This window comes from Bos mutus, chromosome 28 (genome assembly GCF_027580195.1).
Source record: "Bos mutus isolate GX-2022 chromosome 28, NWIPB_WYAK_1.1, whole genome shotgun sequence".
Taxonomy (NCBI): domain Eukaryota; kingdom Metazoa; phylum Chordata; class Mammalia; order Artiodactyla; family Bovidae; genus Bos; species Bos mutus.
Window position 1 is genome coordinate 21,001,991 of NC_091644.1, and position 17,241 is coordinate 21,019,231.

At 39.2% G+C, this 17,241-nt stretch overlaps 2 protein-coding genes across 5 annotated transcripts in view; one reads left to right on the forward strand and one right to left on the reverse strand.

Moving 5' to 3' along the window:
• Positions 1–3,656: 3,656 nt before the first annotated feature.
• Positions 3,657–4,330, forward strand: ATOH7 (atonal bHLH transcription factor 7). Its single transcript, XM_005907323.3, has one exon. The coding sequence runs from the start codon at positions 3,872–3,874 to the stop codon at positions 4,328–4,330; it is 459 nt and encodes a 152-aa protein (XP_005907385.1). The 5' UTR covers positions 3,657–3,871.
• Positions 4,331–8,484: 4,154 nt separating this feature from the next.
• The window catches only part of MYPN (myopalladin), a 114,723-nt gene continuing 105,966 nt past the window's right edge, over positions 8,485–17,241 (reverse strand). For all 4 annotated transcript variants that reach the window (XM_070364520.1, XM_070364519.1, XM_070364518.1 and 1 more), the window contains one exon: positions 8,485–17,051. In XM_070364520.1, coding sequence (XP_070220621.1) covers positions 16,882–17,051 — 170 coding nt within the window. In that variant the 3' untranslated portion in view covers positions 8,485–16,881. The remainder of the gene's footprint in view (positions 17,052–17,241) is intronic.

Sequence of the window (17,241 nt, forward strand, 5' to 3'; positions counted from 1 at the left end):
CTTTGGAGAGTGTTTATTTAAAAAATTAACACATAATTTTGGGTAATAAAAGAATGTTTATCCTTTAACCTATTCTATCCATTTTATACAATAATTTCTAATCATTGATCTTTTACTTTTAAAACAATGTTTCTCCTAGCTTTCTACTCCTACTGGTATAAGCTCTTCCTATCATCCCCTCTGTCTCATCTCCATCTGCCAGTTTTGATTTCTGGCCAACTCTAGACATATAGTAACTGCCAATTCACTTGGTAAGATCATGCCCTCAGTATAGAAACACAATAGATATTAGTCTGACAGGCATGTTCTTTTGGCTTAAATGGCTAAGGATGTGTTTTTTGATAAGAAAGAATCAATTGTGGATTTAAAATGTGGATCTAGTGTGTGATCTTTACAAAGTAAGGAAATGTAAATTATTTGTCAGAGTCATTTTCACCAGGAATGCACTCATTCTGATTAGCATCTATCTAACTATCATTTAAGTAACTTTTGTTCAGCCATTCAGCCTGGGTTGCTTATTACTTGCTATTTTCTAGGCACTGTGCTAGATACCAGTGTTATGAAATAAATGACACCATCCTTTAAGCACAAAATTTCTAATTCTATTCCTGAAACTTTTACTAGTGACTGCTGACTTTGGGAAAGCATTAGTGGATTTCAACTGCCCCAATATAAGCTGAGGAGCTTGTACTAAGTGATTCTAGTTTTAAAACCTCTGAAATCAGTGGCTACAGGAGATGTGACTTCTTGTTTTAATTCAGTCGTTAAGTTGCTCAGCATCTTTGCACCTATTGTTTAGTGTCTGGATTTCAGTCCTCTATAAAATAAATGGAAGGTATTAGAGGAGGTTTGAAAACGTGTATTCTGAGGAACTTTGTTAACAGAACTTTGTAGAAAAAAGGGTTCTGTGTTCAAGAAGGTTTAGGAAACTCTGGAGTCAGAAAGTTTCTTTGCTCCAGCGCTGCTCAGAAATTTTAGTATAGCAATTTTGCTTTATGACTCTCTAAGTAGGTTATGGCAAATGTGTTTCCCAAATTTACTGACAGCAGAATTCTTTTTCCCCAGAAGCATCTTTGTAGTACTAATAAATTGTCCTTCAAAATACATTTGAGAAATAAATGACTGTATACTTTCTACTGCCCTTTGTTGCAGCAATGCTATTATTGGATCAATTTCACGTCACGTATCTGTTAGTTTATATTCCAGCATAGCTGAGCTGTGTGCATGCTGCCAGACTTCCTTTTTCTCTTCAAGTTGTGTTTACAATTCTCTTGGTGCACAGGCAATTATATCACCAACCCTGAATACATGGCCTGCAAAATCATACATCTCATTAACGTTTTGGTCAGTAGTGTCCAAAACAGTGTTTTTTAAGGGAAAAGTTCCTAAGAGTAGCATAGAGGAGGCTCCTTGGGGGAAGGATGAGATAAATGAACATGAGAAATAATAGCATTAGTCAGGCTGATTTCCATGAAAACTCTGAGAATTGTATTCGACATTTTGATGACTAAACACAGTCTTTCCTGTCATAGGAGTGCTATTCCTGACCAAGACTGTTAAGAATCAGAGTAATAGAGCTGAGTGGCTCCATGCAAAAGTCTGTGTTCAACATCTGTCATGTTGCAGATCATTAATGTTCAATTGAATTCTATTGTCTTCATGTTACTCAGCTTCATTTCATTGTCATTGCTTCAGCTGGGGATTAATCAACTATTTATGGGAAGACAGGACTTGGAGTCAGGGCAGTCACAAAGGGGTTTTAGTCTCAAGCAATGGTAAGAGAAGACACAGTTAAAAGACTCCTGATTTGTGGGAACTTGTTAATAATTTGATTAAACAAAAATAAATGAGAATAATGCCAACATAATCCATATCTCAAAAGGAGAAAGAACATACTTGGTCTTCCTAAAGAATTCAGAAATGATTCTGGCTTGAATCTATTTGAAACTGGTTTATTTGCCACTTGACTCTTCCTTAAGAGCTAGAAAGAAGCTGAGATAAGAGAATCAAGTTAGCAATTTCTCTACAAATCAGCTCCTCATTAGCAAGAGTGGAAATCATGTTTCATTATTGTTTCTGAGGACAATTGATACAACTGAAACAGGGAAGTAGTATGAGATACTTACAACTTTATGAGGTGGGGGAAAAAGTCTTCCATTAGGAATTATTTTTTAAAACTTCACAAATCAGATTCCCTGGTGTTCCAGTGGTTAAGACTCTGCGCTTCCACTGCAGAGGGCATGGGTTTGATCCCTGGTCCATCCCTGGTTGGGGAACTAAGATCCCACATGCCACACGGCATGGGCAAAAAAAAAAAAAAAAACACTTCACAAACTACTTAGATGTTTTCATTTTGCATATATATGTGCATCATGATTAGTTTTATTAGATTTAAAAGTCAAATGAAATAATTATCATCTCAATATACATCCCCCAAAAATTTATAAACCCGTGTTGGGGGAATGTGCTATAAATTCTGAATTTGCCTAAGTATCCAAACTCATGCAATCCAATTATATAGTAAAATAATATACATTTTTACATATATGTTAATCTGTTTTTTAAACCATTTTTGATTGAAGTATAGTTAATTTATAATGTGTTAATTTTACGTGTGCTGCAAAGTAATTCAGTTCATATATATTTGTATATATACATTCTTTTTCAGATTCTTTTCCACTTAGATTATTCTAAGTTCCCTGTGCTATACAGTAGGTCCTTGTTATTTGTCTGTTTTATATATAATAGTGTGTATATGTTAATTCCAAACTCCTAATTTATCACCCTCCACATCCCCTTTGGTAACCACAAGTTTGTTTTCTGTGTCTGTGAGCACACCAATATCTTTTGATATGCTATACTAAATTATTCTTCAGAAAACAGCCAAATTATTTGCACAGTAAAATTCCATGTCTGAAATAATGTTATGACCTGCTGTCTGTCCCAACTTAGTTAATAACTAAAATAAAATGAGAATATATTCAGTCAGCATTGTGAGAAATTGCCACACATCTTGACAAAGCAAAAATTTCTATCACTGAACGTCTATATATCTTACAAATCCAAGACCAACATATTCACACAAAACCAACCTAATCACCAAAGTGATTTCTAATCATTTAAAAACTATGGTTCAATTTTTTGATCTGTAAGCTGCACACTGATATGGAAAAAGATGAACCAAATTCTCCCCCACCCCCACCCTGTTATTCTTTTGGGCACAGACCGGCCACTCCAGATGGTGTGTTAGTTAATGCTGGACATAGCTTTGGAGAAACTTCCAACAGACGAAGCCGGTGATGTCAGGATTTTGCTGTGCGTCGTCCCCCTTCCCCCCTGCGGTTCCCAGGGTAGGAAGGTGCTGAGATGGAAGCCGAGGGACGCCCGCCCACCTGCCACCACCTGTTCCCTCCTTCAGCCTTCTGCTATAAATTCTCCTCCTTCAAAGATTGATCCAGCACTCTCCCACAGCTACTGCGGAAGAAGCGCTCCTTTCCTATCTGAGCTTCGGAAAAGATTTTGTCTTCCAGAAGTCTCCGGTTTTCCCAGAGACCTTTCTCGAACCAGCCACACCAATTCTGCTGCAGGAAAGTTCCCTTCTCTTTTGCAACTTAACACTGGGAAAATGACTTTCTCTTTTACCTCTCAATTTCCTCTAAATTTTGGCAAGTGAAGAGACATCTATCTGGTTATCCAATAGGACACAAGGCGGAACCCCGCACTCCCCACTGCAAACTTCCATTCCACGTAGTTGCTTTGTGTATGACTTATTTGCTAGGAAGAGCCAAATTGCAGAGCGGGTTCATACAGCAGCCACGCACAACTCTTGAAAGGACCCGAGAGCTCGGCGCCTCCCTCCTGCCGGCGGGGAATGAAGTCCTGCAAGCCCTGCAACACGGCGGCGGGAGCGCGTGCCGCGCCCCCTTGCGCGGGTGGAGCCGAGTGCGCGGGCACGTGCGCCGGGGCCGGGCGACTGGAGAGCGCGGCGCGCAGGCGCCTAGCGGCAAACGCGCGCGAGCGCCGCCGCATGCAGGGGCTCAACACGGCCTTCGACCGCTTGCGCAGGGTGGTGCCCCAGTGGGGCCAGGATAAAAAGTTGTCCAAGTACGAGACCCTGCAGATGGCGCTAAGCTACATCATGGCTCTGACCCGCATCCTGGCCGAGGCTGAACGATTCGGCTCGGAACGGGACTGGGTCAGTCTCCACTGTGAGCACTTCGGCCGAGACCACTACCTTCCGTTTGCGGGCGCGAAGCTGCCGGCAGAGACCGAGCCCTACGGCCAAAGGCTCTTCGGCTTCCAGCCTGAGCCCTTCCAGATGGCCAGTTAGGTCGCGCGGCCCGGTCGGAATGAGACGCCCAGTGATCTGCGCTGTGGAGCCGTAGCCTTCCCCACTCGGCGGCATAGGATGGACACATTCTTAGAATAAAATTAGGAAATTTCCAGGTTACTTTTCGCATCTCTAGTCCTAGGGACGCAATGCTTTTATTGCTTTACTTTTTTCCTCCCTATTATGTTGTAGATTTCATTAATGCATCTTGGAATAGTTTTGATTGATTCCCCCCTTTCTGGGCGACTTTGAGGGAAAACAATGTAAGAAAAAATAGAATTGGGTTATACTTTAGGTTTAGTCCTCACTTCCTTAACCTTAGTAAGTCTGTCCTGTTAGGATGAAGTTACAGTATCTCTTACCTGTGTATGCTTAATACAGAGCTGCCTTCCTGTCTTGTAAATGCGTTTATGCTTAGTGTACTGTGTGTGCATGCATGAAGTAGACTTTCTTTTTTTCTTTGGTAGAATACATGGGTGTGAGTGCTCTGTATTTTTAAAAATTGTGTATACATTATTGTAATATACATTTTGTAAAATAGAATTAAAAACTTGGGTTTGCTTTTCATGCGAGGTGCCCTGCTAGTTTTCTGATGGTGCTAAAGGCCTATTTGTTTGGGGGGTGGTGACATTGAGTGCTTATCTGAGTAAAGATGTATTTAAATCTAACCCCAGCAATTGGCAAAGTGCTGATTTGTAATCATCAAAAAAAAGACAAGCTGATGAGTGTGCAAGTAATTAATTTGAAAGTTTTCTCTATCAACTTGGAAATATATTTTTCATGGTTTTTAAAACGATTGAATTAATTGAAATAATATTCAACTTTTAAACAGCTAGATACACAGTTCCTTAATCTTTTATTTTCCTTATTAAGCCAGTTGCTAACTACTAATTCCTTACAAGTACTCAAATATATATATTTGCTCATATATGTATTGAATATATGTATATTTGGCTTTTGGAAGTGATTTGCTTTTAATCAGTACCAGTTGGGCAATAAGGGCTTCACTACCACCAAGGCTAATCAAAAAAGCAGTAATAATAATACAGTAATATAATAAAAAGCAGTGGTATTGGTTTGAATTACTTTTATAAGTTTGCTTAAGCATTGGATGAATAAGCCAAGCCTTTAATGTAAAGAATGACTTGGTCAACAGATCGCATGTTTTTCGGTGACTGTCTTACTAATAATTGGAAAAAGCAAGACTCTTAAGCCATCTGTGCCTTTGGAACTTGTCGCAAGTTAACAAAACAATGACATTTCCCAAACCCTTTTTATAATATTATGGATTCCAACACCTAATATCAGGCATAGCCACCATTTGCAATTTTTATAGAGTCTTCTTTAAAATTTTGTTAGTTATCCCTGATTATCAGATTCCTTTTGGTTTATAATGAGTGGCAGTATCTTTCCCAGGCCATCATCTAAAATTGACAAAATCACAAGTGTATTGCTAGAAATTCTGACAGTCTAATGCTGCATTTCCCTTTCCTTCTTATCTAATTTTTTTTTGGCTGTGTGCTTCCTTGTGGGACTTTAATCCCCTGAACAGGGATGGACCCTGTGCCCCCTGCAGTGGAAGCTGAGAGTCTAAGCCACTGGACACCAGAGAAGTTTTTCCCCTACCTTCTGATACCTGTAAACAAGAAACTAAGGTGTGCTCAGGATTTTGCTTCCTCAGTGCAAATTAGAGAATAAAATGTTTAACCTCTTGACTTCAACAGCTCTTAGAAGACACAGTAGTCCCAGAAGACAACAGATCTAGAAGGGATTATGTTCAGACCTCTTTCTGGTCATACTCCGCTCTGCAGTGAGTACTTGGGCTCTGGCAAGATTCAGAGCATCTCCCATCCTATTTGAGCACAGTAGTCTACTTATTTAGACTTACATTGCTTCATTAGGAGCCCCAGGGAGTTTATGGAGTTTGTAGAATGAATAAAATCAGCGCTAAAATAAAATAGGTTAATCAGAGAAAGTCTCACAGATGTATTAAGATTGTTAGTCCTTTTGTTAAGTAGGGTGCACGTTCCTCTCTCTGGACTATAAATACCTTGCAAAAGAGAACTGTACTTTTCATTTTATCTCTGTGGCTTCTAGCACAGAGATAAACATGCAATAAGTATTTCTTTTTTGGTTGTTAACAGGAAATGAAATCAAATGATTTAATTAAAATGTGATTTTAATCCTATGCCTCTTTTCCCCATCCCCATTCCCCGAAAAGAGTAGGAATCTGTTAACTATTATGCTTTAGTGGCTCATTTCTGTTGGAAATCTCTGGAAGCAACTTAGATCTTAGCAAATTCCTAAGATTTCCTAGTACTTGATGTACTTTTTTTTTTTTTCCTGAAAGACAGTTGAAGGAAGAGTAAATGGGTCTCAGTGATCAAATGCAATCTTTGGTAAAACTCTTCAAACTGTATGTTGAGGAAGCTGTTGTGGCTTATGGATTAGGAGCTTGGATAAAACAAATTAAAATATTTTTGAACTTAAAGTTCATATATTATTATACATAATAGAATTTAAATTACCAAGCAACCTAAAAGTTGCTTTTGTTGTTTAGTCGCTAAGTTGTGTCTGACTTTTTTGTGATCTCATGGGCTGTAGCCCACCAGGCTCCTCTGTCCATGGAATTTCCCAGGCAAGAATTCTGGAGTGGGTTGCCATTTCCTCTTCCAGGGGATCTTCTCAACCCAGGGACTGAATCTGTGTCTCCTGAACTGACAGGCCGGAGAAGGCGATGGCACCCCACTCCAGTACTCTTGCCTGGAAAACCCCATGGACGGAGGAGCCTGGTGGGCTGCCATGGGGTCGCACAGAGTCGGACACGACTGAAGTGACTTAGCAGCAGCAGCAGCAGAACTGACAGGCGGATTCTTTACCACTGAGCCACCAGGGATGTCCTAGTTGCTGCAATATACTATATTGTCTCACCTTTGAAAATCTATGTTCTTTGTAGTTTGATAACAGAACATATTGAAATTTAAAAATATTCTTTAATCCATGACCCCTTTCCTCAATAAATCACCATACATTATCAAGCCTCTATTTATACCCTGGCTTACCGAGCATCATCTTTGTCCTTGAGTAGGCAGTCAAGAACATACATGTACTAATCAGTAAGTAGCCCTAAACAGGGTTTAGCTGAATGCTTCAATGATATGAAGTATCAATGATATGTGCCATAAGAGCTCCTAAGAGAGACATTAAATAATAAAAGAAGACCCACTCCCAGGCATCGTTTGAATTCCTTTAGTTATTTTATGTGGGCTTTCCCTAGGAGCTAGCTACAAGTTGAGGCCAGACACCAGGGTCAGAAGTCTTGAAGAACCATATACAAATGAACAGGGCTATCAAGATGGGGAGGGCCATCCAAGCTAGTGGTTCTCAGCCCAGCCTGCTCAGTAGAATCACGTGGGGAATCTTGAAAAATATACCAATTCTCAGGCCCCCAGTTCAAGAACTGAGTTAATTGTTCTGAGGTGAGGCCTAGATATTTTTTTTCAGTATTCTCCCAGTGAGTCTAACTGGCTAATGGGGTTGAGAATTGCTTAATTAAACAATATGTACTATGACACCATTAAACTCATTACTCAAAACTGATTATATTGATGTAGCATTCTTTGTATTTATAGATCTTAAGAAGGATTAGGCTTTCTTAACATCTAGCTACAGCCAATTTCCTAATGAGGTGACCTTTATATTAATGAAGGTCTAAAATTTCCGCTGGATATGAGCCAGATGGGATGTCTTTGGGTTGTGGCTGCAGGATTCAACAGTTAAAGCTCAGCTCACTTAATTTTGGTCTTATAGTAAAAGCAAAGTGTTGTTTTGGACTCATTTTGGCTCTGCTCTCTGGTTAGGTTTCACTAAAGATATCCCTTTTTGCTACCTGTGGGTAAAAGAAATTTCAAAGCACATAATTACATGACCAGCCTTTTCACATGTATACCCATTCCCTTCTCTGGTCATGAATATACTAGATGGTGCAGGCTTAATGAGTGTTTTATTGAATGAACACAGGACTTTTGGATTGCTATTTCAAACTGGCAGTGAGTCCCCCAAAATACTCAAAAAAAAACTACTGAGAGGAAGAACTTATCCATCTCACATACGAAGACTGGAACCAAAGCACAACCCAAAACAAACCCAGTAACTAACTGAGAATAAATAAAATTTTATTTAATGAATAAAGAAACAGTCCATCACATTCTCTAAATTGGTTTTTAAAACATCCAGTTTGAATTAAATACTGGTACCATCCAGGTTGAATGAAATACTGGTTTTTAATTTTTCTTTGTTTTCTAATTGCAAAGTTTCCAAGCAAAACACAATCCTCTCAAATCTTCAAGAAAGCACAACTAGAAAACAGCAATGGGTGGCATGGAGATGATGTGGCCTACCCAGATAGAGTACCGTATACTTCTGGACAAAGACAGTGAATGCTCACAAACATTTTGGCTTAAGTGAACACTGGTTTTCAGTTCCAAAGAATACCCAACATGCATGATGCAGAGGAAAGGAATAAAAGCCAAGATCCATTCATTGCTTTCTAGTAATAGAGGCAAAATATACAGTTTATATAGTTCACACGTTTCAAAATGTTTACTATAATAGTTTTTCCATTAGGATTTCAATAACCAAAAAAGTACTTTAGAAATTAAGTTGACTCAAGCTTCCTGAGATGGAAGCATAGCATGTTTGTGAGCCTTCTGGGGCCTGGTGTATTTTTAGGTTAGAAGAAGTCATCATACAGGAAGAGAAAGGAAAAGATAAGATGTGTGTCACTTGACCATGATTGAATTGTTAGCTGTGTGTGTGTGTGTGTGTGTGAGTATTTGTGCGCGCGCACACTCCCATAGAGTACATCCTTTGTCAGTCCTCATGGTTACAATGAATCATGAGGGTTGTTTGGGGCTTGATGGAGCTAAGAATTTGAAAACAGAGACCAAAGGTTATGCTCATTTTTGAGGGTCCTTATCTATCTGTTATCCTCAGGTCGATTCATTTAACATAAGGCCAATGACGTGCCAGTATGGAACGTTTCTTCATTAGAGCCTAGAACAGTATAACAGAGTTTTCCTGAACTCCTTGAGCCAGAAAGGAATACAGGAACTCTCTTACTATTTCTCCGTGCACTGCGGAGCCATTATTTCCACTAGCTTCAGTCATAGATGCAGGAGTCAGAGTTCCTTAGGTTGTGTTGAAATTAATTTCCCTTGAATCTGCCTATAGAAAGCAGCTGGGATATTTCTTGAATTTATTTGATTTTTCTCCAGATTTTTTTTCAACTGCATAGAATCTTGGAAGAGGCAGTTCCCCCATAGTGTATGTAGTACCCTTCTAAGGAAACGACATGGTGGGATAGGGAAGAAATGTGAACTTTTAAAACAAATCAACTACTTACTTTGGAGAAAAATATTCTTACCATTTTATCTGGAATGAAGAAACCCCTGCTATCACTTTTTAAAAGGGTCTGTGCAGTAAACTCTTCATAAATATTTATTTATTTATCTTACCCTTCATCCTGGGAAAGCCTCGAATGTTTTATTTTACAAATAAAGAAACAAAATCCAGAGTTATAGAAAAGTTAGAAAACATGTCTGAAATTTACCTGAATGCTTAAAAAGCCCTTGGAATTCCCCTGAGAATTCCTAGAAATAAGGCGCTCTCTGGATGCTATTAAATATTTTACAGATTTTTATCTTGACAAGAAGGTAATGAGAGAGGAGAGTAGGTCATGAAAAATGCTAAAGCTTGGAAAAAATAAGTGAAATTTAATCAGAAAAGATACAGTATCTCTAAAAACAATACTAAGTAAAAGTTAATTTACTAGTGTGCATTAAAAAAAAATACAGTTGCGCTGAAATTATTTCATTGGAATTATTTCGGGACTTTAACTCTCCTTAAAATACACAGTAAAATCGTTTATACTGTGTGCACATACATTTAGTAATCTTTTGGTAGTGACTGCTATGGGCAGTACTAGAACATATTTCACTGGATTCTTACACCACTAATTGTGGAGAAATTACAAGAATCAGCCTCCAGTTTGCAGGTAACTCAATGAATCTGTGTAGAAATATCAAGTTCTTTGGAATTTTGGAACATCAAACAATTCTTTCTTACCATACTATGTGAAATCATTCATGTTTCTTAGTGGGTACTAAAGTACTTCTTATTGTAAGAAAACTATACTTATAACTCCATTAATTTCCAGTTGAAACTGGTCAAACCACCCCCCGAACCCCATCTTTCACATCTTTAAGTCTCATTTTAATGTGTCTCTATTTTCAATTAGGAGGTAGAATGAAGTTTTATCTTAGAGAGTAAAAAACATTCTATGAGAGATTTATTGGGTTTGCTGGATGTTTTAGGAAGATTAAAACCCAGTCACCTTTCTGTTCCTCTAGGGATATCTGACCAGGTTATAGCATATGTGGTAATTTTTTCAATTTGAATAATTTATGACTTCCCTGGTGGCTCAGACAGTAAAGCGTCTGCCTGCAATGCGGGAGACCGGTGTTCAATTCCTGGGTTGAGAAGATCCCCTGGAGAAGGAAATGGCAATCCACTCCAGCACTCTTGCCTGGAAAATCCCATGGACAGAGGATCCTGATAGGCTACAGTCCATGGGGTCGCAAAGAATTTGAATAATTTATACAATTGAATAACTTAAAAATCACTTTTAAGTATTGAATATTTGTATATTAAAAAATCAGCTTAATCATTAAAAAACAATTGATAAACCTGGAAACTAGCACTGTTTTCTGCATTTTAAAGAAAAATGTTTATGTATTTCAACCTTCAAATATTTATTGTCAAATAATGTTGAAATATTTTAATTTTTATTAGTAGGGGAACATTTTCTACTCACTTGTATGTTAAATCTTCTAGCAAATTAGCGAATATGCCTCTACAGTACAGCCATTTTCTTTATGCTTACTCTCAGCATTTATGGCACAATTCTCAGAGGATTGAAAAGTGAGTTCTTTCTCTATTTCTTGCAATTTCAAGGCTATTGCGTTTGAAGTGGCCATTATTTACATATTAACAAAAAAACATCATGTTTATGGTTTTACAACACCAAGTATGCTAACTAATGTAATTAGACAGAAAAAAGAGGCAAACATATTTTTAACAAATACGCATTTTTTTTGCATCGCACAGATTTTTAAAAAACATGGTAGTAGCAACTTTTTTTTTTTAGCATACTGATGACCACTGCATTGTCAAAGTTTAGAAGATGCTAGGCATTCTTCCAGCAATGCTTCAGTAATTAACTTTCTGAAATATTGATCCACTTAAAACAAGGCAAGGCAATTAGTGGTGAAAAGGACTTCGACAAGCTCTATTGCAATCTAAGTAACTGTTCATCTTCCTGGTGAGGCACACTGATTTTCAACTCGACCATCATTGGAAATGCTTTGAGTCCAGGTTACCTGGGAAGAGACCTTGAATAAAGGTCATTATGAGTAAATTTGCCTTTGAGTTTACCACCAAATTATACATAGCCCACATACTCACAGACTCAGGCCAGGATCTCAGTTTCAAAGGTTTTTTGGGAGTTTTGTGGGGAGGAAGAGGACGGGAGGAGTCTGATCAACCAGAATAATTTGGGTGTCGGATTCAGTTTTTAAGACCTCCCCTCCCAACCTGATTTTTTCCCTTTTGCCTGCATTTCTATTAATATCAGAAGTTGATGGGAGTAAGAAAGCAACTGCTTTTAAAGGTGCAGCACCGCCATGAATTTAAAAGGCCCTCAGGCATTCAAGATTTGTTCAGTTTGGACTGGTTTCTTTTGAACACCAAGCCAAGATACATGGGGGCAGCAATTAGGTCATTGCGGAGCACGAAGCATGCTGGGAAAGGGGAAAGGAGGGGTGGGTTACAGCCTAGGGTATTACAGAACAGGGGACACAGGGCGTCTTGGAGAAAAACACAGAATGGGGGATAGATGTAGAAGGGACCATAGACAGTGTAGCTTGGACGTATCATGAACACAAAAATGGAGGAGGAAGTCGTCTTTTTTTGTTAGTTGCTTGGCAGTTCAGGTTTAATGGTGTGTTTTCTTTCTCCGTTATCCTTCTCATCCCCATTTCCATGACTCACCAAGTTAGGAAAAGTCCTTCACTTGTTTGGTTAGAAGGGAGCTTACGGGATCGGCATAGCTTTTTGAAGAAAGGGCCAGAAGAATTGTCCCAACTTTCCCTCTTTCCCTGGTCCATTTTTGCAGATTTAGGGCTTCATGAATGCTACATGTCCAACGAGTGTAGTGCAAGACAGTAGGGTCTAATGAGGCCAAAGTGCATGTTTATTTCTGCTTTCCAGGCAGGCATTACACGTGCAAAAGGGAGGAAGTGCATTCTTCACTGACACCAACACCATAGCCTATGCTATTTGCATCCCTTCCGACCTTCTAGGGTAAGTTCTGTGATCAAGCCATGATAATAAAATGACTCTTCTCAATCTCACTTGCTCACTGGAATCACCTGGGAAGCTTTAAACATACTGATTCCAATGCCAGAACCCCAGAACTTATGACTTACTGATTGGGGTTGTGGCTTGGATATTGGGATTTATTTTTTCAAATATTTATTTATTTGACTGCACTGGGTATTAGTTGAGGCTTGTGGGATCTAGTTCCCTGACCAGGGATCAAACCCCTGCTGCTTGCATTGGGAGCTCAGAGTCTTAGCCACTGGATCTCCAGGGAAGGACATTTTGGGATTTTTAAAAGCTCCCCAGGAGATTCTAATATGCAGTCAAAGTTAAGAACCACTGCTGTAGACTGACTTCATTTTATATAGAAACCTACTGACTTGCATAGAAATTTAAAGTTCAATTTAGATCAATAAATATTTATTAAGTGCCTACTCTGTATAAGGCAACATTTTGCCATGGCAAACTTTTGACACAGTCCATACCAACAAGTAGCTAAAATCTAGTGCAGGCGAGACTGACAGGCAGGTATATAGAAGCTGTGTTTTATACAAAGTTCTATACAAACTAATCTCTTTTTCCAGACTCAAGAAATTTGCTATAAGATTTCAAATAAAGTCAACTGTATTTTTCTGGGGTGGTTGGGGGGACACCAGGAAAATATTTCATAGAGGCAGTAAAGTAGCCTTTGAGATGGCCTTTAAGCAATAGGTAAGATTTTCATCGGGATTGGGGAGAAAGCGTTCCAGGTGGAGGCAGAAAAGAGCCATATGGGTGGAAAGCAGGGGCCTGTGTTAATTTTACTGGTGCACTGGGTGTGTTTTCTGAGTAATGGATGAAAAGCTTTGGGATCATATTGGAGCAAGGCTTGAATTGCATGGGCAGAACAGCTGGCCTGGGTTGGCTCCAGGGAATCTCTTGGGGTCCAAAAATTAGAGGAATGTTATGAATGAAGCAGTGCATGCTAAGTTGTGTCCAACTCTTGTGACCCCATGGGATGCGGCCTACCAGACTCCTCTGTCCATGGGATTTCCCAGGCAAGAATACTGGCAGGGGTTGCCATTCCCTTCTCCAGGGGATCTTCCTGACTCAGGGATCGAACCTGTGTCTCCTGCATTGGCTGTTAGATTCTTTACCGCTGAGCCACCTGGGAAGCCCAGATAAAACAGTACTTTAGGAAGAATGGTCTGATGCTGAGATCAGGGCTAGACTTGAGTGGGGATAAAAAGCAGGACTAGAGGCAGGAAGACCAGTTAGAAGTCTCTTATTATGGTTAAAGTCAGAAGTATTGAGGGAAATTAAGAAAGTAATGAAAGCCTGAGCTGGGAACCACAAGGGGGATGAAAGGAAGGCCTGAATATAAAAGAAATAAGAGTTAGAGTTAATATGATTTGTCAATTGATCAGATAGAAGAAACAAAAAATGATTTAAATACTCCATTTGGATTACTAGGACTGTGATGGTGCCCCTAATAGAAATAATTAAACTAGGATGATGAATGGTTTATAAAAGGGAAGACCATGAATCTGATTTTGGATATGTTGAGTCCAAACTTACTCAGCAGAACTGAAATTTCTTATATAAGTATTCCTTATTGTAACTGAATTCCAGTAGAATTTGGATTTGTTCAACACAGTAGTTCTTAACAAAGGGGATCCTGCCTCCTAGATAACAAGGCAATATCTGAGGACATTTTCGGTGGCCACAACTTGGGGAGTGGCTGCTCTACTACTGACATCCAGTGGGTAGAGGCCACGGATGCTGCTAAACATCCTACAGTGAGCAGAGGATTCCCCAACAACAACTAATTATCTGGCCCTAAGTGTCAACAGTGTCGAGGTTGAGAAACTTTGCTGTAACATAATCCAAAAGTTAAAATTCGAGGAATTTTAAAGCTTGTTATAGTTTAGGCTCAACAGTGCCATCTAGTGGTTAAATAGAATATTTATCCTAAAATCTTGAGAAAGCTAAGACATATACCCAGAAATGAAGAATATATCCTCTTATGGGAGAACTGTCTAGAGTTTACATTAATAGATGTGATGAGGAGGTTGGGTGTCCAATTGTGGAGAAGCAATCCTGAACTTATAAAGTTCTCTTTGGTCATAAAGAAATTTGATAATAGAAGCCAATATGGAAACAATGTATTCTAAGATGCATTCTGTATGAAATGCATTCTATATCATTGCAGTTGCCTATACCTTTACTATTGTTCCCACATACATAAGAAAGGGAGAAAAATCTAATAATTCTGCTAAATAACTGGCTGAAATCTTTATTTCTTAAGAATTAACCTATGGTATTTATTTAGAAATTAAGATTGAAAATAATTAGATGATTTTTAGAGTCATGAAAAATGTAGGATGAAGAGCACTAGAAAATTCCGTTTGACAAAAGGATTTTTGCTCCAAAGAGCAGAACTTGACATGCCTTTTATCTTACCTTTCCCGCTAGATTCTAAGCTTTCTGCAGGCAGGTACTGTGTCTTATCATATTTGTGTATGGCCCACAATCTCTAGCATAGCATTTTATACAGAGTAGACACACAAAATATTTTTTGAGTGAATGAATTTATTTTTATACTGGAAATCTTTGCCTTAAAGTGAAGGAAATTTCAAGCCTTTCTAAGCAATTACTATTTGTTCACTTGAGTAAGATGCCAGCTGAGGGTGTCTGGCTCAGAGAACACCAAAGACTTGGGCACAGGGAGTTGCTAACAGATACTCCAAATCATTTCCCTAGTGAATCTGGAGCAGACTGTGCCATGACGACCATCCCTAGGGCAATGTTTTGACTGGTTCATGCATTGTAGATTTCTCTAATGTAAAATTCATTCATTCAATGAATATTTATCAAAGATCTATTTTGTGCTAAGCAATCTTCTAGGCACTGGGCTATCACAGTGAATGTAAGTCTAAATATTCCTTAAGTGGAGAGGCAAATTCTGAATTGGTGAGTTAGAATAAAGAGGCACATTCCTTTTCCTTCCCACTTCTTCAGTTAGCATAGTATTTTCTGAATAGAAAATGCAATTTGACTAATGATTTCAAAGCAGTTCACAACTATTAAAGACCTCTCCTTCCACAACCACTGCTTTGCTCGGGGAAATGAAACAACAAAAACCATTCTCTCATCACCTCCTCTCCTTGTTTGCATTTTTTCCTTTCTCATTGCTTCATAGATGTGCAGACTTTGGGGGATGAGGGGAGAAACAGGAGAGTCATTATTCTATGGGCAGATGATGATGATGCCTGTATAGTTTTGCAAGTGGCAACTGAAGCTAGTAGTTTTAAAAGTGACCCCGCAGAAGATTTCCTTCTGGTTGGTTTATTAACAACACTTTAGTTATAGAATCTATGTATATATTCAGAGAGAAAAACCACTCACCATCATATTCAAAAGAAAATGGTGCAGGCAGGCTGGTGGGTCCCTATTTTGGCTATAGAATAAGTGCACTGTGCAATATTGAGCATTCAGTGATTTTTTTTTTTTTTTGGTATCTCAGGCACATTTTGGCACTTTATCATGTGGCTCAATATACCCAGGATAAGCACATCAAAAGTGCTTCTCTACGTATGTGAGTTGTATAGCACAGTCTCCTAGTGCTAAGTAGAAGCTGATTTAATGAATCCAAAACTTCTGCTATGAATGCAATCAGTGAAAGGTGATGGACACCACCTCCCCCCGACCCCCTTGCCTTTTCCCTTTGCATTGTTTGGTGAGTTAGGATACCTAAGGTCACTACTGTCTAACTCCTTTCAGCCCAAGCATCTGGCCCCTCATTGCTCTTAGGAGGGCCTGAACACCCCTAACACAGCAGAGGGCAGAGGAGCATGCTAACTTTTTCCCAAAGCAGTGGACAGCATCTGCGTTATATCTTTGGTTCATCCATATTATCTTCTCATTTTGTTGGAATCTTAAAAGGTACAGCCCTCCATCTCTCCCAGGAGAGATGCAGGAGTCCCCAGCTGACTTACTCAAAGCTCTCCTTGCCACAAGTCCGGCAGCATGGAAACTTACTCAAATCCAGTTGATTGGAAACCACCTTATCTGGTTTGTCCTCCTTCCCCCTCCACAGTCTGCCCCCTTACACAGCAGGCATCCAGACATTCTTAAAGTTCATCACTCTCCACTACACTCCGAGAAGAGCAGGAATACACCATCGTGCTTTCCATGGAGGAGAAAGCAGAGAAAATGTCAAGTCCTTTACTGGTGAGGGATCCATAGCGACTGCCACTGGGCCGGACGGTCATGGGTGGTGGGATCTGGTGATGCCACTGAGCTGGAAAATGGACCAAATCATGTGTTACAATCAAAAGAATACAGTCTAGCAGGTACACAGCAGGGGTGCGCTCTGTCCTCATGCCAGCACTTTGTGTGGGATCTTGGTAAATCATTGAAATATATGAATAGCGGGGTCTGAAATGCCTCATTTGTAAAAAAAGGAAAAAAAAATCAATAAAATCTCTCCT